The 21,103-nt window shown below is 35.4% G+C and overlaps 1 protein-coding gene across 1 annotated transcript in view; it reads left to right on the top strand.

The window, feature by feature from the left end:
* KCNT2 (potassium sodium-activated channel subfamily T member 2) overlaps positions 1-21,103 on the top strand; it is a 160,469-nt gene that overhangs the window by 103,069 nt on the left and 36,297 nt on the right. Inside the window, 9 exon segments of the mRNA XM_030033481.2 lie at positions 6,084-6,192; positions 10,491-10,547; positions 11,670-11,819; positions 12,959-13,126; positions 13,128-13,189; positions 13,829-14,045; positions 15,357-15,462; positions 15,741-15,913; positions 19,196-19,267. Of these exon segments, the coding sequence (XP_029889341.1) occupies positions 6,084-6,192; positions 10,491-10,547; positions 11,670-11,819; positions 12,959-13,126; positions 13,128-13,189; positions 13,829-14,045; positions 15,357-15,462; positions 15,741-15,913; positions 19,196-19,267 (1,114 nt within the window).

The raw sequence follows: 21,103 nt of genomic DNA, 5'->3' as shown, positions 1-21,103 counted from the left end.
TACAGACATATATATCCTCATGGGCAAAACTGCACAAATACTTTTATAATAAACTCATTTTGCTTATCTTTGAGAAAATATCTCTATGAAGGGGAAGCAAAGCTTTCCTTTTCAGCTGTAATTTTGAAAATTCAGTTTTCTTGAAGGTATTCTAAAGGAAGAAAAGATTGCCGATTCATGCAAAAATCAAAAAAACTCTATGGAAAAATATTAGTCTCTTCCATCATCCCAGAATGTGATGAAAAAGTAAATTCCAGTGCAGAACAATTCCAGAGCAACAGTTAAAGCTGTAATTTTAAAAGCTACTGAATTTACCACTAGGTTGGAAAGAAGGAAAAAAACATCAAGAGCAGTTCTGAAGTTATGAAAGTGTAATCTGAAACTATGAGATGGCAGAACAGGGAATAAGACTCATGCTGTGACAAGAATGATGGTGCTTTTCATCTCCCCCTTAAAACCACACAACACAAACATAATCTCTTCTCCCTACCCATGGCCACTTTTTTTTTTTATCGGTAACTGTGTTAATTTGTTGTTTGTAATTGTATTTTTAAGAGAGTTTCATTATTCTTGATGGTTTGTCTCTGTAGGAGCTTATATATAACTAGACTTGCAAAACAGAGGTAATTTTTTGTATCTAAGTCTCAGATTGAGAATTGGGACCATAGGTTTTTTTTAAAAGCAAACAACAACAGGAAAACCAAAACCTCTTTCTGTAATATTTCCTTCAACTAAGTTTAACCAATCTGGTATCTTATTGCCTTCATTTATGTTTTGTAGTTCTTCAAGGGCTTGAGGAGACCTTATATATTCTGTGCCTCATTAGGCCCCTCTAATATTAATTATAGTAATGCTGTATTGTAAGTCTAAATATTTATATAGCACCTTACATCCCAAAAGAATTTCACATGGATCACGGGCATCACAGCATCCATTTCCACACACTCTCTGCACAACAGTAAAAGCAGAGAATTACAAGCCTTCCTTCAAGATTAATTTAATATTACTCATATAAAGCACAGGAAATTTTTAATGCAGTTTTAAATTCAGCAAGGTTATGAACATGGTATAAACATCACCACTGGATGCTTACCTACTGCAAATGGTTAGGCCACTGATACAGTCATGAGAATAACATTTGTTTGCATACATTCTCCTAAGAGGACTCTACTTTGGTTATTAATCTCATCCAGCTCTTCTTCATTCTGGAATGCGTACCCAGTGGGGGATGCAGACTATAGCCCTGTCCAGAGTGCTTATGAATAAAATTTCTCATAACCCTACGGAACATTTTTCTAAGTGCTTTTCCTGTTATCATCCAGGACTGCTTTATTACTGCCTTAATGCAAAAGCTTCTCTTAAATTTGATATTCCTTTAAAAAATTACTCCTTTCTTCTGGAGGTTTCCCAAAACAATATTGTGCATTTTTATGAACCTGAAATATTCAGTAATAGGATTTCTTCTTTTTTTTTTTTCTTTACACACAGATTTAGAGACTATAACTGTCAAAAAGAAAGTTTCTAAATGTAGGAAAAATACAGCCAAGGAGTTTCAGAAAGTCCTCCTAACAAAAGTTTAACTTTTAACTACATTGGAAATTTATAAAACACTAGAAGCCCAGTTTCTCAGCAGCTTATATTAGGTTCATCAGTCGTCTTAGATTGCATGAGACAGTCCTGAAATTTAGACCCTGACTGCATTTTACTGTAGAATAGCATCCTGGAGATTTTCTGCCTTAGGCTTCAGAAACAGTATATAGGACAAGTAATTGTTATAATTTATTCCCATCTGGTAGAGAAGACTTGTACATTCTTCCTTTCTTTAATGAGAGTACGAGAACTTATTCTTGTCATCACAGCAAGAGAATGGAGACACTTTGCACAGGGTAATACGGCCTGTCAGAAAGGCATGTTTCCTGTCTTTCCACCTGACGCCATCCTGTGTTTTCTCTGTTATTTTTTACAGTGGAGTTTAACTACTTTGTTTAAAATAGGAACTTATGCTTATATTAATACAATGGAAATATTTCTCTGTGTTTGAATGTGATTCTTCAGTGGAATCTGAAAAGTGTAGGGCATAAGTGTTTGTGTCAGCAAACTCCTTTGCAAGTTCAAGGTGTGAACACTCTATAAATATACAGTGACTCTAACATGACAGTTGTCAGATGGGCAATGAAACACTCTATCACCTTTGTTAACCGTCATGTCTTAAGCTGACATGCTTTGATTACTCCTTAGTAATTTCCAATATACAAATGCCTTGACACGCCCAGTTTTTCTTTCACTAATACTGCATTTTCCTTCACTGGCAGTTACATATGGTTTTCTTAATCTTCCTGCTTTTCCTTTGAACACATGGGTGTACAAAAGGCCATGTACCCTTAATGCATGCATCTGGCCTTGCATTTCAGCACAAACATGAAATAAAGTGAAGACTGTCCACAGCAGAGCAATATATTTATGCAATTCAGAGACTGGAGTAAATTGCATATTTTCTGAGTTGAACTTAAAACCATTATATATTTGCTAGAAAATAAATTAATCGCCTTTACCTTGAATATTCAGAAATTATGTATAATCACAGTTCGAGGAACTGGGGATACATTTTGACATTCTCTGTTTATTCAAAATGCACCAATGAATTAGCACAGACTGGTGAAGGCTGACATTAAACCTTCAGTATTTTTTTCGAAAAGAACATAGTCCAGATTCACCAAAATGGATATTGAATGCATCTGATGATTAATCTATCCAATTACAAATAAAAATAGTCTAGAGATAATGGATGGGCATTTTTCTGTGTCTGGTAGTGATCATGTTAACTTATCAAATTGGCAAAAGTAAGGTTTCTTAGAATAGTTGTGTCAGGTCTAGGACATTCTTACCACATGGCTGATGCTGCAGGCAGAAATCAGTATTTTGTTTTATATTCAGGAACATTACAGAAGTCATAACTCACGGCACTGCATTGCTACATCTATTTGACACAGACTTAGCAACAAATTTTCTGTCAAAATATATTTTCAACAGAAACTACAGTTTCTGGAAATTCTAAATGGAATATTTCTTTAGTATAAATGCAATCGAGATACTTCTCTTTGGTAAACTGATTTGGCGTATTTAATATTTAATTCAAGATAAACTGCAGTTTCCTCTGCTGCTTCACTGCCAACTGAATGAGTAATATAATGATTCTAGTACCTGCTGTCACAGGACCTGACTGATGTCCCAGACCTGAGGTGTGGGAGACCTGTCACCTAGCTTCCTCCCTACTCACTTTAGAAGAGAAGGCATCAGATAAAGTTCTGTATAACCCTCACCACAGCTCCACAAGAAGTCCTGAACATAAATATGAAACACAGTAACATTACAGGCAAACTATAATCTGTCAGATAATTGGAGAAATGAGCAAGTTATTTTTGACCTGATCTGTGTCTAATACAAGAACTTAACTCCAGCCAAGAGGAGAAACCCATAGCACCTCTCCTCATGTTTCAAATGGCTACAATAGTCCTAATCATGGTAATTAGATCACTGAAGGATCTTTCACCTCATGTTCTCAAAGTACCTCTGAGAATTCAAAAGCTTCAAAACAGTTCTGAAGTAGGTAGGCTATTACCTTCATATACCCATTTTACAAATGCATAAAATATCATGAAGGGCATAAATAGCTCACACAAAGTCTAAAAGTCTGCAGTAGGAGTGGAGGTAGTCCTACGAGCCCCGGCTCCATGGCTTCTGATGTAAAAACACTTGACAACACAACATGAATCTCTTACGCATATGAGATTAAGACGACTATTAGGACAGCAATGTGTTTGCTGTGTGCTATATTCTCTGTTAACATTTTTACGTAAAATCCATCCCAAAAGTCTACCAATATGTTAGAATATATAGAGGATTTAAGTCTGAGATATACTTTTCATTTGCATCGTGCCATCTGTGATTTATTCATTCTCATTTTTATATATTTAGGTCAGCATGTACAATTTGGTTCAAGTACAAGATCTGAAATAAGAGATGATGAAAATTCTCATGTATATTTTTTCTTGCTCCTATTTTCAAAAGTATTAGCAATAATATAACAACATTCTAAACAAAAAATAAGGGGAGGTTATTTGGCAAAATCCTATACAAATTCAAAAATATAGAGAATTCTCATTCCTTCAATATCAGGAAGTCAATATTCACTTTCATAAAACTGCCATCTGACTAATGGCAATGGAATGTATATATTCCATCCAAGCAGTAGACTATGCCTTACTCTCTCAAAATCTCTAGTTTAAAATTCAGATAGTTTTATTAATGGCACATGGTCAACTAAAAGAACACATTTCTGTCTGAAATGTTTTCTGCAGGAAATATTTAATTGCTATAACTGAAATATATTTAGGGGAGGAAAACTCATTTTGTTCTATATTTGACAGGGTCTCTTTATATAACTAAATTCGTTCTTTCCCTATGACATTTAAATAGGCCTTGATCTTCAGAAAATGAGAGAATGGATTTCTCCTTTCACTAGTCAATGATTCTGTTACTGAAAAGCCTCTAGAAATTTCAAAAAAAGGAATAGAGGAGGCATGCAAAGTATGCCCTAACTTTTGTTTTCAGTAAGTGGTGTGCTTATAGCTGTACTATAAATTCTATCTAGAAAGTAGCTTAGTTGGAGAGGTAAGGTGGCTCTAAGGATTTCAGTGATACATTAGTGCAACTAGAAGCAGAGGTATGTAGACAGCTCAGATCTAGGTGGGGAGATTATTTGCTTACTTTTAGTCAGCAGTTTTCATATGGCTTGTTTTGATCATTAGCTGCACTACTTGTATTATCCTTTCTCATCAGAAGCAAATTCTGCTCCCATTGAAAGTAACATAGACTAAATCAAACATTAAATTCAGAAGAAAAAAAAGTACTTAGCATGCAATAAATGCCTTCATGACCTTAGAAAACCTTTATGACTAACTTTCTACACTGACAGGAAGTTTAATTAAGTTGTAAGTTTTGTGCTTATCCCTTCTTATATCTATTTTAATACTGTCAGGTGTACGTGAATGACATTTAAGAGTAATTTCTAGTTCCTTTTCGTGCCATCACCAGCACTGGAGAGCATTTAACTGTGATCTGAATTTTAAGCACTAGCCATCCATGTTCAATAATAATTCATACAATACTGAAAGCATGTGCAGAAGATTTGACAGTTTTAAGTATAAGCCAATATAGAGGACTAGATATAATGCCTCTGTTGCATTCTCTTCTCATTTCCCCTCCCCTAAATTCCATTAGAAGACAGAAAGAAGTAGGTATGTCTATCGCACTGTTCCATCTCAGCAAGTACTAATGTGCAGACGTGCTTTCTTGCAAGGACTCTCAAAAACAAAGCACAATTTTGTGACTACAAAAGCCAGACAAGGACTGGGGTAAAAAGAATGCAAAGTTGTAAAAAACTGGAAAAGACAAGACACCGCCACCACCCCCACCACCCCACCCTCCCATGCATAGGAGGCAGCAGCTGTTAGCAGTTCCTGAGGGAGATGTTGGTCAAATCTACGTCGCACACTGAAGTTCAGTGCAAAATCCCAGAGCCACTGCCAAATAACCAGTCTGCAAGCCAATACAGCCTATCTGATCATCGGCACTCCTGCACTGCAGTGTCCTAAGTATGCTATTTCCTGAGCACAACATTATATGTATGTACAATGCTTGATGTCTCTATACCAGTTTATGCAAAACTTCAGAAGGTGCAAAATATGCAGACTAGAGTATGCTACATGGCTTACTCATACAACTAGTGCAGCAAGATAGGGGAAGCAGGATTCACAAAGCCATTGCATCCTCTCCGTCTGTAGCTGCAGGACAGAAATATGAACTGGATGCAAAATTAACTTTACTCATGCAATCTGAGAGCGAGCATAGATGGAGCAAATCATACACAGCTGCTCTCCAGGTTCAAGTGGAAGATGAAGATCTGGAGGCAAATTTTGATTGTCCCTCTCTTCACCATTTTCCTAGACAAGGAAAGGAATTGGTAATTCTGTTCAATGGAAAGTATTTTTGTGAAACAATTTATATCTTCTTTTTTTCTACAGATCATGTTGTGTGTGAAGAGGAATTCAAATATGCTATGCTAGCTCTAAACTGTATATGCCCAGCTACCTCTACATTAATCACTCTGCTGGTTCATACATCTAGGGGACAGTAAGTATATACTACCATTAAAAAAACCCCACCTTGTAAAAGTTATAGCTGATATTCTTTGGAAAATAGCTTACCCTGAACTCCCAGACAACTACAGGTTTCAAAAGGAAGTTGGAATTTTCTGCACAATAAAAGCATCAAGATGTTTTACTCAAGATATTATAATTTTAAAGAGAACTCCTCCCATATTTAACATTTGTTGCATGCTGTTGTGCCACTTCTACTACAGAAGGTATGAAAAATTTGTATTTCCAATTTAGTAGGTTGAATTATGGATCTATCACACAGTTCTACCTAAGAACACAAACAAGTCCCAAGAATACCTATTTTAATATGTTTATTTGAAGGTCTATTTTTGTATACATATAAAAATTCATATTCACTGAGCTAAAAAAATTTTTTTCTGATAACATATAAAATACTATTTGCTATTCAGTGCCCTTATGTTAAGAAGCAAGCAAATACACATGTGAAGAAAGGGTTTTTAAGACTATAACCACACTGCTGGAATGGGTACAGAATTGCGGTGTCTCTACAGACTGCATAGTCACAGTAGAACCTCTCTATATTTACCAAAATAATTTTACCACATCTAGTGTATCTGTGTTATGCTATATTCTTGGAATAATAAGGTATTCTCATTAAAATGTTGTGGACAAAGAGAAGCATTAAAGAGTAAATCTCCAAATATATCTGTAGAAATAGAATAGGTGCCTATAGACTGCACAAGAATACATTTGAGAGTCTAGCAAAATGCGTACTTTTTTTCAAGTAACCGTGGACCCAGTAATATCTTGATATTTACAAGCAGAGTTATTTAACCTTCTATATGGCATTTGTAGTATTCCCCTGTGCCCAGGATGGGGAAAACTGAAATTATTCCTAGAACTTTTACTACCAAGAGCAATGAATGTCAAGATTTTAATGGCACTGTCTGTACTAGAATCTGTTAGTAAGACGACAACAAAATACTGTTTCCATGCCTCCTGAGAATCGTGGTGGAATACATTCTTCATATGCCTAGCTTTCATTATCTGACATGCACAGAACACAGAGCCTTTTTCATTTATTTTGTATTATCTGTACATGAAAGAAGAGTAGTATTCCTAACAGCTAGCAGAGAATTTTCCATTAGCACAAAACCAGACATACAAAATGGAGTCTGTTTTCTGCTGTACTTAAGAACTTCAGCATCTCATTTTTAACACAGGCATATTGATCATTTATACAGATTCCCAACTATGATGCAAAGTAACTACAGTAGAATGCAAAAGCACTTATTTCTTTTGCAGTCAGAATTAATTGACGTGATCAGGGTTGTTAAAGTAACTGATTTCTAGTCTGGTCATTGTAGACTCAGAGCAAAAAAAAATTTTTGCACAGATAGTTGTCAGCATTACTTTGAATCCCTCTTACAGAAGCATACAAGCTTGCTGTATAAATACAGAAAGACTGGAACAGTGAAAATGTCTAGTTGTCATTTTACTTTAGTCAGAACTCATCAAAGCATTTAATCTCAGATGGGCTCCAGAATACTGAGAAATGGCAAACTGGACATCTTGGAGCATGGGTATTAATGCTAAACTAATTTGTTGAATAGATCTGACTGTTCTTTAAAACCACACTATATCTGTGAAAGTTTAAAACAGACACACTTGAGGGGAAAAAACTTCAAAAATATTTCAAATTTGAGTAGTCTTGACCTCACAGTGCTAAAAATAAAAAACATAAAAAATCAAGTATTTCTCTCCCAAAATATCACTTTCTAAGTGTTCAAATTTAATATTTTTGTTACTTCCCTTAATTTCATTTTTGCTAAAATTTTACATAATTCCCATACATAAAAGGGTACATAATTCCCAAACTGGTGAGGTTTTTCTTCCCCTTTTATTCCTTACAACTTTTAAAAATCCCTTGGAAATGCTGGAATATGTTCTCAAGACTCTAATTTAACTGTGATTTTAGTTTTTCATTACGTTGTGTACAAGCGCATAAATCTGTTCAATGTATGATAAAAGTCACCAAGTCAAGCATTCAAAATTAGGAAATGAGGACAAAGCTATCTTTTTGCTAGACTGCTGTGATCCTATTAAAAAACCCTACTGTGCTGTTGAAAACATTAAGTAATGATGTACTTAAGCTTACTTTTTGCTTGTAACAGAGTGCTACGTAGGCCATGTTTAATCTGGAAGTTTTGTGTCCTTGAACGTTTAGTTAAGATCATCTTTAACAATTAGAGATTTAACCAATGATTTTTAACAAGTATATGCTTCTTGAATATAATATTCTAAATTCAAAGGACAGTAATCACACATAATTGAAAAAAATCGTATAAAATATTTAAATATGTGAAAATAAGTTCTGTTTCCTGAATTACCACTTCATTGTCCCAGTTTTATCAATCTTATACTTATTTTACTTTTTTATTCATGATTTTTATGTGGAATACCATAATTGATTTAAACACTTGCTAACTAAAATAAACTCATAGCTAGATACAGGTATAAATCTGATCTTTAGAAGTATTATACTTAAGAAATTTATTTTCAAACTCTCTTATTGAGTATACACTAATGTTTTAGAGGAAAAATTCCTTTTAAACTTATATTTTTCATAAGCATCTCCTGAGATTTGCACTGACTCTAGAGCGTTTGAACAGTGTTGGTAAAACAAATTATTCTGCACTTCATTGTCTTCAGGGGGAAATTTGTTTTCAAAATAGGTGCCGGTTTTGAGCTTCATCTACAGGTTGTCATTGTATTGCAGACATACAACTGCTTTGGATTTGACTATTTTCTAATGTTGAACAATATGAAAGATGAAGTCAGATGAACATTTGAGTTTGGCTAAGTATAAGTAAAAAGATTAAGTGAAAATAGATTGTTTACAAATAAAAGTTTTAACTATCCATGCATTTATATCCAAACTAAGTACTAAATTAGGTCTAAATAATGAAGAGCATTTGTTAAATAGACTTCCAACATTAACAGTGAACTGCTTTCCTTTACATTGGTTCCTGTTGAGCTCTTCTTTCATTATCCTGGTTACTACCAGCACCTGCATTAAACTTCATGTAGGACTTGAGTTTTAAACCCCTGTTAGTATTGACTTCCTTATATAAAAAGAACAGACTTGGATTATGGGGAGACTGCAATGAATCAGCTGCTTCCAACCTTGGGTAATCTTTTTCAAGTCTATTCAAAGTGATTGGGAGGATTTTCTTAATAATTAGTTCAGGTTTCCATTCCCAGAAGCCCCTTATCTGTTGACTCACAAGTTTAGGAACTTCAATGTGGTGACTGGGAATGTTCGAGTTGTTATTACGGATAACCAAGTTCAAATGATGACCTATGCCTCTCCATTCCACAAGGAATGGCTCTTCTTTTTACACAGTATTTTAGGTGCATGTAACCAGAGGAGTTTATCAAGGAACTTAACCAGAACATTTCTTGCTTTTTGTCATTTCCCTGGTGAAAAGCCATTCATTAAGGGAAAATATGACCACTTCCAAATTCTACCTTCTTCACATTTGTTAGTTTAGTGAAGTTATGATCTTAACCTAAGTGACTTATATTCTAATGGAATGAAACAGTTCATTGACAGCTCATAGATAAAACATTGTCCCAACTGTTTGTTGTACTCTTAGAAATGAAGTGCTACCCATTCCACAGGGAATCCATTTCCTATATTTATTAAGAAATAGTGTGACACAATCATACAAGCTCATTTCTGATAATCATGAAGGTAAGTTCACTGGGAAATTACTGGAAGTTGAAGGCAATACATAGCAGCAAAGCACAATAAAAATTGTTATTCTCTATTGTCCTAATTAGAATAATAATACAATAAAAAGTAAACAAAACCCCCACGTACATAAATTGAAACCACCTTATCTTCTGGTGTTAATATATGAGGAGATTGGGGAAAATGTTCATTTTCTAAGCAACTTTGGCCAGATCAGCTTGCTGTTAAAATTAAGGGGAAGTTTGCTGCTGTTTATGTGAACTGGCTTTGGTCTATAATGCTACTTTTCAGATTAAACAAACTAGATGTAAATAATCCCATTGTCTTCTCAGCTGTTTATGGAATTCAAAACCTCAGTCTATAAGACACCAAAATTCTACCTTGAATCTTTTTTATAATCTTATTATTGATGTTATTTATTAATCTTAACATACATCTTTAAATGTTATCAAAGTATCTAATCTAGTAATAGAACTTTATTAGGGTTTGTATCATTATACAAAACATTGGAAGAAAATAACCTTTCTGACTTGAACTTAATGTGATCTTTACAGAACAGCCCCATGGGAAGCTTTTAGACAACTAACTGGAACGAAGCAGACTTTAAACAGGTAAACATTTCTTGGGGGGGGGGAAGTGAAATACGGAAAAATTTTCTTCTGTAATTACATTTCTAGTTCTGCTATTCTACACCTAATGTACTGTTTGTTAGTACTGTTGCAATAAAAATGGTTTGCGTATTTCCATCTTGGAACAAAATGTTTCTACACTGAGGGTGGAAAAGAATGGTAAATTGAAGAAAAGCAGAAATTGTGTTAAGATATTGAAAATGTATAAATGAGCACAAAGGAGAATGTCCCAGTATCTTGAGAGCTTAGCTCCAAGTGGCAAAACACAGAGCACATTTGTCAGTTTTATGTCCTATCTGCATATATATGTGTGTATAGATGAATCCATTATATCCAGTAAAACTCATGCAGGCAGAACCTTGTTTCCTCATGAAACTTAATAAAGTCAGAAGTTCATGGAAGCCCCAAGTCTGCAAGTTTTTGGTGTTAGCTGAGGTTTGGAACATTTCCACTAACAGTCCATTTGGATAAAGAACATTAGCTACATATAGTAAAGGATGATATGCTTAATATGTTTAAAGTAATAATTTATTTTCTTGCACTAAAGAAGGTATATATTTGTCATAGTATACAAGGCACAGTAACTCAAAATGTCCATAGGGTGAATGCTGAAGATAACCAATAAGCAAATGCAGAAAAAAACCTTTCTTACAGATAAAGTGACCAAAGCCAAATGGGTCTTTCCTATGTAAGTTATTTTTGATGATTCTTTACCTACTTCAAACAGGAACCAGACAATCTGCCATGGAGCATCTGAAGAGACTGCCTTTATGAATAGAATGAGCGTGCTGTTGGTTTCACCTGTCGTCTTTGAATTGCAATGAATCTACTTGTTATGGTGTGAATTGAAAGTAATTCAGCCATATCTCTCCTGATATTAAAGTACATAATCTTATATGCCTATTACTTAACAGAAAACGCTCTTTAATTCATTAAAATAATCTCTGTACTTACCAAGCTTTGATCTCAAATACTTCTTTCAGATTAGCCTATGGGACTTTTTTAATAGACATTTGTAGTTTCTATTGCCATGAAATACTGTTCTGATTAATAAGAATTTTACATGAACTTTTAAATTATTCTCTTTATCTGTACATGTTTCAGGGAGAGTCAGCAATCACCAGAACAATGGCAGAAGATGTATGGCAGATGCTCTGGTAATGAAGTGTATCATATTAACCTGGAAGAAAGTACTTTTTTTGCTGAGTATGAGGGGAAAAGCTTCACATATGCTTCTTTCCATGCACATAAAAAGTATGTTTATTTTCCTATCAACAATTAAATGTTCAAACAAATCATTGTTTTGCCTGCAATGTAGCTCTGCATTCAAAGGTGCAGTATTACATGTTACTCTGTTTCTAGGTTTAAATATCTGGCCACTAATATATTTTGTGGATATTTTTCTGTAAGTTACAGCTGGTCAGGTAAAAGCTCATGTTGGTTCTGTAGAGGCCAGCTCAGTCTGAGAGAATAGAATATAAAGGATATATAGGATAAGCCTGACAACCAGAAAAAAATTGTACCTTAGAGAGGTTAAATGAGAACACCAGTCACTTTCCATGTCCAAAACAAACTAGAAAAGGGTGAGTGGGAGAGTGTTAGTGTATTTTTTTTTTTTACTTATTTGAGCGTCAGCTGGAAATCTGGCTTCCTTTGTGGTGTGTTCATTTTATGCAAAATTCAATTTAAAGGTGGTATGTGCTACATTCCGGTGATTGTTCAAAGTAAAACCATATTTTTTCTGTTAGATGCTAACATACCTTCTTTAGGGTTCAGATCATGCATCACTTATTCAGTGCTGCTCTGTGAGTTGAACATACAAACTGAATACAAAGCATGTATATTCGTATGTATTTAAGAAAATGAACATAAATCAAACCCTGAACACTAAGTTTCTTCTCACACTTAATAAGTGAGAGAAAGATTTTTTTGGGGGGGGGCTTTAATTCCTTATTTTCTATCACTAATCAAATACATTTCTAGGAGTTAATTGCAAAAATGAATTCTGAAAATGGTTTCCATTATATATGAATAATGGAACAATTTAACATGATGAATACTTTTTCATATTATATATCCATTCTTCTACTAATATTTTCCCAGAAGGAACTATTCATCTGATAAAAAAAAATCAACTGGAACAGCATTAGAAGAATATTATGGGGATTAAGAAAAACACTGGTCTAGAGATTCATGAGCTCATAAAAACTGCTTGATCAGAAGTGGCCTATTTAGCAGATAACATATTTCAAACATATTTGTCATCCAAAAATCTGCAAATGTTCATCATCTGCAAAATATAAAAATATACTGGAGATTCATTTTTGACAGTGGAAATTCTGGTATATATGGGACTATCCAAAATGAACCATGCCTTTCCTTTTCTAATTAAGGTTTGGAGTCTGTCTGATTGGTGTTAGAAAGGAAGATAGCAAAAACATTTTGCTGAATCCAGGTCCTCGATATATCATGAGTTCTACAGATATATGCTTTTATATAAATATCACCAAAGAAGAGAATTCTGCTTTTGAGAAGCAAGAAAAGCATAAAAAAAAAAAAAGAATCAAAATTATCTTATCATGGAGCTTCTAGGTTACCTGTACACAGTATAATAGCCAGCATGGGTAAGTTAAAAAAAAAAAAAAAAGCAGCCTCACAACATATTCTTACTCAATGAATAATGCATTTTAAAGCTTTTAACAGTGTATTCCTAAAATTATAATTTAAATTAATATATAAGAAATTATAATAGTGTGCAGAAAGAACCCCCAACAATGGAATTTGGTTATGTTTTTCTTCTACTTGACAATATGGAATTAAACAACTTAAGACTGTTGTATAAAAAAGTAATAATAAAATGTATGCAAAGAAAACAACTGGTAAAATCACATGGGTAATTTCTTTGTCATTCATAACTGGTTATTTGTAGTAAGTTTTCATAAGCTTCTTTCATTAAAAACATGTCCTTGCTCAATAAAAACCTACAGGTTGTTATGCATATAAATATGGATTAATTATATAAGGTATGATTTTAAAAAGGTAGTTAACAAGAAAATATATATCAATGGTCAGAAAAAGTACTACTTTGCAGGTAGAGGCTTCCTCAGATATAGTTTAAGTATTTGTTGTATTTTAATGTAATAATCAAAATAGTATTCCTTTCAGTCTTTGGCTGTGTAGTCAGGTAATCCCCACTAAACATGGGTATCTCATTCAAATGTTTTGACAACCACATTGAGAAAATCCTTTCAACGCTACTTCAGGGACAGTGGCTATCGATTTACAAGATACAGGATGCCGAACGTCCAGCAGACCTACGCTGGCTCTTCCTTCCGAGGGAGGTAAAGAGGGCAGACGGCCCAGTATAGCACCTGTTTTGGAGGTTGCAGATTCATCCTCACTTCAGACGTGTGACCTGCTCAGTGACCAGTCAGAAGATGAAACTACCCCATCAGATGATGAAGTCTCTGCAGGCTTAGAGTATGTATATTAAATATAAACAACATAATTTGAAAAGTTAATATTATGTAAATGGCATAGATAATTCTCTGACATGCAGATCAATCCAAGCAGTTGTAGCAAGCAAGACCCATAAAGGCTAATTATGGAATTATTCCCTTTTATGAAATGCTATTGTCTGTCAGCAGAATGCCGTTATGCCTATTTTAAAATAAAAAAAAAAAACCAAACAGATTAACTCCTCCCTTTGCTGGAGATTTTCTATACTCTGTTATAAAGATCTAGTTGTGTATTGCTATTTTTTTTATACCACTCTTTCTGACCATTTTTCTTACATTCTATAGTTATAAAGGCAGGACTCAACTAATTTGTAAACAGATAAGTACTTCTGTCCTGAGAATGCAGTGATAATTGGATCATTCAACAGGCTTGTTGAACACTGGGGCTAGGCATCTAACTTCAAAATGTGGGAATGGCAAAAAAAGCAGTATGAGACAAAACTATTACATCTAATTTAAAATGCTTGTTAGCATGTTACTGAAAGTAATGATGCATTACTCAAAAACAGAAGATTCAATCCTGTAACTGCCATGCAGATAAGCAATTATGTTTATTGGGATTACTGAAAGGAATGTTAAAGCGGAAATACACAATTAAGCCAGTGGCTCACCTAGCACAGTTTTCCATCTCCAACAGTGGCAAGCATGAAAAGCCCCAGGGAAGATCATAAAGCTCCAGTGAAAAAAAACAATAGAACAAATCATCTTAAATCTGCAGGCTGAAACACCAGGATTTAAAAGGCCTCTTATTAAAAACTAAGGCCAATTAGAAATTTCATCTCATCAGCAAGAGGATTTGCTATCTAAAATTTATTCCAATCATGTTGAAAGTATGTTATTAAAGCAAGAAGGGAATGACCTTCGAAAGACAAGTGGAGAAGGAAGAGCAGAAGTAGCACAACTGTTTCTATTTTCTTGCTTTCCTTTTTTTCCTTCCTTAGAAGTTTCCAGTACATGCATTAAAAACACTAGGACAGCACACTATGACACATCAGGCCCTTTCCAAAGATGCCTATACAAAAAAACCACAAGCAAAATTCCTTTAGTCCACAAGAGCATGATAGCTTTCACTAAATTATATCGAATTGGTCAAAGCTATGAAATATATTCCTTTGATCCTATTAAACATAGCTTATTTCATGTGCTTGACTCTGCTCATCTCTAGATAACTGCAAAACTTAGACATAGGTATAAACATCCCATAAAACAGTTGTATAGTCAACTGTGTTTCAGTAATTTGCTATACTGAAAAATGTTTGTTCTGTTCTCCTAGGTATGCCAAAGGCTATCCTCCTTACTCTCCATATATCGGAAGCTCTCCCACATTTTGTCATCTTCTGCATGAAAAAGTACCCTTCTGTTGTCTAAGACTAGATAAGGTAAAGGGAGTTTCTGTTACTGGATAAAACTGCATGCTCATTTGTCTCTCGCATCTGAAGAGTTAAATTCTGGTTTCTGCTTAGAGATGAGGTTCGTTCAGCACTTGCTAAGTTATAATATATTTTCTCATCCTTTTAATCACCAGCATTTGTTTACATCTAATCAGGTCTATATCAAGTCATCTACAATTTTCTGTTTCTAATGGTAAAATCCTTTAATGTCACAGCTAAATCTCTTCATTCCTATCCACTGAACTTGTTTCTTATTTTGATTTTAGGGATGCCAGCATAACTACTATGAAGATGCCAAAGCCTATGGATTCAAAAATAAATTGATTATAGTTGCAGCAGAAACTGCTGGAAATGGCTTATATAACTTTATTGTTCCACTCAGAGCTTATTACCGACCAAAGAAAGAACTAAATCCCATTGTATTACTCCTGGATAACCCGTAAGTAGATTTAATTTTTTTTTTTTTTTGGTGATACATTTTAAACTCATTTTACCATTACTTTAATAGATGATCACTCTTTACGTGGACAGCTTAAAATCAAAAACGTTATGGCACATTTACCTTTGAGAAAAGTTGGTGACAAAAATAATACCCTATGTTCACTGTCATATACAAAATTGACTTTCTACTGACTAAATGGCCATAGTGAATTTAAATATCCTTACTCTTCATGGCCAATGTTTCAGCTACGTATTTCTTAAAAATACCCAAAATAATGTGAATATTACTGCTAAAATTAAATAACTTCATAAACACTGTATAAAACAAACTGTGTAACAGTTTCACAGCTACATGACAGCACTTCAGACAACACTAATCTACTTAACACAGAGCACTTAGTGGCCTGGACCAGGCAGGTATATTTTTAATAATTTTAGACTCTAAGATAAACAGTTCTTTAAGCCAGTAGGACACCCCCACACACATGCACATACACTTTGTTTACAATTACATAAAGTCATAGAAGAAAATTAAAACCTGCAATACTGTTGTTACTACCATATCTGTCTGGAGATGGCTGGAATTCTTAGCCTTTCTTGCATTAGCTGTTTAAAATTTCAGACAAATTCTTCTCTGGCAAGACTGATCATTCATAATCTGACAATAGACTTTTTTTTTTTTTTTTAGCAACACTTTGGTACTGCTTAAGTACTTAAAATTGCAGTTTGGAAGACAAAAAATGGAGTTTAGCTGTATACAGAAAGTAAGATCAAACTATGACTCAAAGAAATGACAGCACCAGAATTTCTTATAGGTTCTCATTCCAGGCTGACACTTCCCTTTGCATATATATGTTCTAGTTTAAGTGATTTATTATACAAAGGCCTGCTGTGAAGTGTCCCACTTCTGCCTCAGACAGCTCTTTAGTGAAGCTGCATACACCTGTGTTTGCAAAACAAGCTTTTTTATGTACATATTACGGCATAAAGTGAATTACACAAAGTGGTAAAAGCCTAAACTAGGTTAAAGGACTTCTGATTTGCGACTTCAAGATTAAAGATATGAGCATACAGTGCCCTCTAGTGCTTGTTCTCTTTAAGAATCATAGAATCATTTAGGTTGGAAAAGACCTTCAAGATCATCGAGTCCAACCATCAACCATGCCCACCACTAAACCATGTTCTGGAGTACCTTGTCTATGCGCTTTTTTAATACCTCCAGGGATGGTGACTCAACTACTTCCCTGGGCAGCCTATTCCAAGGTCTGACAACCCTCTCAGTAAAGAAATTTTTCCTAATATCGAACCTGAATCTCCCCTGCTGCAACTTGAGGCCATTTCCTCTCATCCTATCTCCAGCCACCTGACAGAAGAGACCAGCACCCACCTCACTACAACCCCCCTTCAGGTAGCTGTAGAGAGCGATAAGGTCTCCCCTCAGCCTCCTCTTCTCCAGACTAAACAGCCCCAGCTCCCTCAGCCGCTCCTCATGAGACTTGTGCTCCAGGCCCCTCACCAACTTGGTTGCCCTTCTCTGGACACGTTCCAGCACCTCAATGTCTTTCCTGTAGTGAGGGGCCCAAAACTGAACACAGTACTCGAGGTGCGGCCTCACCAGTGCCGACTACAGGGGAACAATCGCCTCCCTGCTCCTGCTGGCCACACTATTTCTGATAGAGGCCAGGATGCCGTTGGCCTTCTTGGCCACCTGGGCACACTGCTGGCTCATATTCAGCTGGCTGTCAGCCAGCACCCCCAGGTCTTTCTCTGCCGGGCAGCTTTCCAGCCACTCTTCCCCAAGCCCGTAGCGCTGCATGGGGTTGCCGTGACCAAAGTGCAGGACCTGGCACTTGGCCTTGTTGAACTTCATACGACTGGCCTCAGCCCATCAATCCAGCCTGTCCAGATCTCTCTGTAGAGCCTCCCTACCCTCAAGCAGATCGACCCTGCCTCCCTACTTGGTGTCGTTTGCAAACTTGCTGAGGGTGCACTCGATCCCCTCGTCCAAATCATTGATAAAGATATTAAACAGAACGGGGCCCAACACCGAGCCCTGGGGAACACCACTTGTGACCTGCTGCCAACTGGATTTCACCCCATTCACCACAGCCGTCTGGGCTCATCCATCCAGCCAGTTTTCACCCAGCAAAGAGTAGACTTGTCCAAGCCATGAGACGCCAGCTTCTCAAAGAGTATTGCACGAGAGACAGCATCAAAGGCCTTGCTGAAGTCCAGGTAGACAACATCCACAGCCTTTCCCTCATCCACTAGGCGGGTCACTTGGTCATAGAAGGAGATCAGGTTGGTCAGGCAGGACCTTTTCCACCTTAGGGCCTGAGTTTAGATAGTTTAATGCTACTGTTGTGACATTTACAGCTAAAACCACTTTTTATTAGCATAAAGTAAAAGCTATGGTTGCTAGTTAAACTAATACCCTTAGTGTTGTCTCTCTCTACATAGCATTTGCAGTGACTCCTCTGAAAGGCCAGCATTCATGAGAGTACAGCAGTTAGCTGAAAAGGCAGCATGCTTTTCATACGTGCATGAGGTGGAATTCACGCTGCCATTCAAGTCAATTAGAATTTTGTAATTTACTTCATTGGACTTCGGAATTCAGCCACCTTCGACAAACGTATCTATGCCTTGTTGTTACATTCCTATTTTCTCTATTTATCAAGGCAATTTTTTACAGTATGCTCATTCTGATACCTACACATCACATGTGTTTTAAGATTTCCAATGTTTCTTGGTATGTAAGAAGAAACACAGTTAAATTTATTATTAAAGAAACAATGCAAGAAAATACAGTATCTTAGTTTTCACATTCCATTTTAAAAATAAGGTTTAATCTAAGATTGTCTCATTGCCTTGAATGGAACTGTTGGCACAAAACCCAAATGATGATTGGGTTTCCACTTCACATTTTAATTGAAAATTCTCACTGCTTATTTTAAGTACTCCTAGGTCATGCATTGGAGTATAATTTGGTAGTGTGTCTCTGACATCAGCCATTCATATTTGGAATTGTACTGTGCCATAACATTTCTGATTTAAGAGGTGCATTTATTGATATAAGCAGGTTAATTCTGATCATTCTTTATGATCACACCAAACTGTTGATTCACAGCTTTCTGCAAGCCTATTTCCTGTTTAAAGTGTTGTTATACGGCCAAAGTTTTAAAAAGTCATTTTTTTAAAAAAAGCTACCAGTTTATTGAAGTATTTTAGATGCTGCTGTTGTGATATTGTGTTTCATTTTGTAATCCCATCTGCTGCTTAGGCCAGATATGCATTTTCTGGATGCAATCTGTTGGTTTCCCATGGTTTACTACATGGTGGGCTCTATCGACAAGTAGGTGAAATAACTGTTAGAAAACTTAACATTGTAGTGCTCAGTGGTTTGTTGTGTGTATCGTCATTGCATGTTTATGTGTGTGTTGTACTTGAAGATGATCTTTTTGCATGCATGGTTTGTGTCTGTATGCTATAATTTGGGATTTCAAATTTCTGACCTGTAAAGGATATCATCAGTGAAAAGTATGACAGGGAACACAGGTTAATATCTTCAAGAATGTAAGATTAATGCCTGTTTAGGTACATTAATATGTTTCTACAAAGTGCCAGATTATAGCCCTGATTCTAGTGTCATTCTATACTTGGTTATAATTTGTTTGGATTTACTGACTAGGGTTTTGTAAGGATAGCTACAGAACACAGACAGTACTAATACTGGCAGTCTTGAATGTGTCCAACACTCTTCATCTTCCGCTACTTAAAATATCACCTACTCCTACATTTCTGTCTTCACCTCTGCTAATATATTTTTGCATATCTAGGTTTAGCAACGTAGATTTGATGTAAAAATCAGGCAGAAACAAGAGAAGAGCAAGTCATCGTAAGCATTTTAGTAAACTCCTGTGTGTAGAATGTCAATTTAAAGAAGAAAATGGTTTGCTTCAGTACATAGCTAATTTTGAGTTGGGGATATGAGCCCATAATATTCATGCCCCAGGTAGAAATCAAAAAACTTATTCGTGCCCTGAATTAACAGAATCCAGATTTTCAATAAGAATTCTGGAGATTCAATGTTTCTCCATCTCACCTAGTTGTTACAAGGGCTTTAAAACTGCTTATGATAGTGATACAGTTACAGATTTACCTCAGTGATATCATAGTCATTGTGAGATTTGCAAAGGATCTACAGAAATGTTTTTCACCTTCTACATTTATTTCTTCCTCTAAACGAAAAAAAGTGTTTTAGGTTGTTAATATCTACCACTTTCTTAACTTTTAATTCCACAACAATTATTAAAAGAACTCATACCACCAGCATAATTGAATTGACTCAAAGTATCCAAAGTAATTAATAACCCAAAGATGTTAACTGTTTTTTATTAACATGGAGAGGTAAACTTTAATTAAGTTTACTGAGTTTATTTCAAAAAGGAAATCACCAAATCCCTCCCTAAAAGTGTTTTGTTGTTTTTAGAACTGAGTGCATAAAGAAAATGAAGCATGTAGTCTTTGAAATAAGTGATTATACAGAATTCTACAGTTTACAGTAACACTAGCATGAACTTCTGCATCTTTTCTGACAATACAGTCGCTTTAATTCCTGATGCAATAACCAATCATATTTTGTAGGGGGTTTTTTGACATCTGTTTTCATCGATAAGAAGACTTTTAAAAATATAGTTCATACATATTCCCTGTGTTTTCCTAAACAGGTTTTTAAATTGTGTACAATTAATAGAAGTTGATCATCTTTAGCTAAGAACTGCAATGTAAGATATGCAAAGTTTCCTTTCTTATTTAATAGGTATAGAATACATTCTCAAAGTGCCACCTACTACCTTTTAAGTATCTAATATATTTGTCATTTGGTCACCTGGCATGAAATGTCATCGTCTTAGAGAGAAAACCACCAAAGGAATGACTCTCATTTACCAATCCATTTTGTTAGAAGTGGATGGCCTGCAGAAAAACAGCTTTACCACAATTCATAGCTGGGATGAACTTCATCAAAATATGTAATCAAGTAGTAGAAATCTGTTCTACAGTCTTCAGGTATAAATGATGTGAGATCTGTAACTGAACAGATTTCACAGCGGTGTAGAAGTCTATTCAGTATTAAGAAACCTATAGCTAGAGGTACCTGAGAATTAGAATTATACTACTTCTAAATTAG

The sequence above is a fragment of the Aquila chrysaetos genome, chromosome 12, assembly GCF_900496995.4.
Source record: "Aquila chrysaetos chrysaetos chromosome 12, bAquChr1.4, whole genome shotgun sequence".
Lineage (NCBI taxonomy): Eukaryota > Metazoa > Chordata > Aves > Accipitriformes > Accipitridae > Aquila > Aquila chrysaetos.
This window is presented reverse-complemented; position numbering and strand designations above follow the sequence as displayed.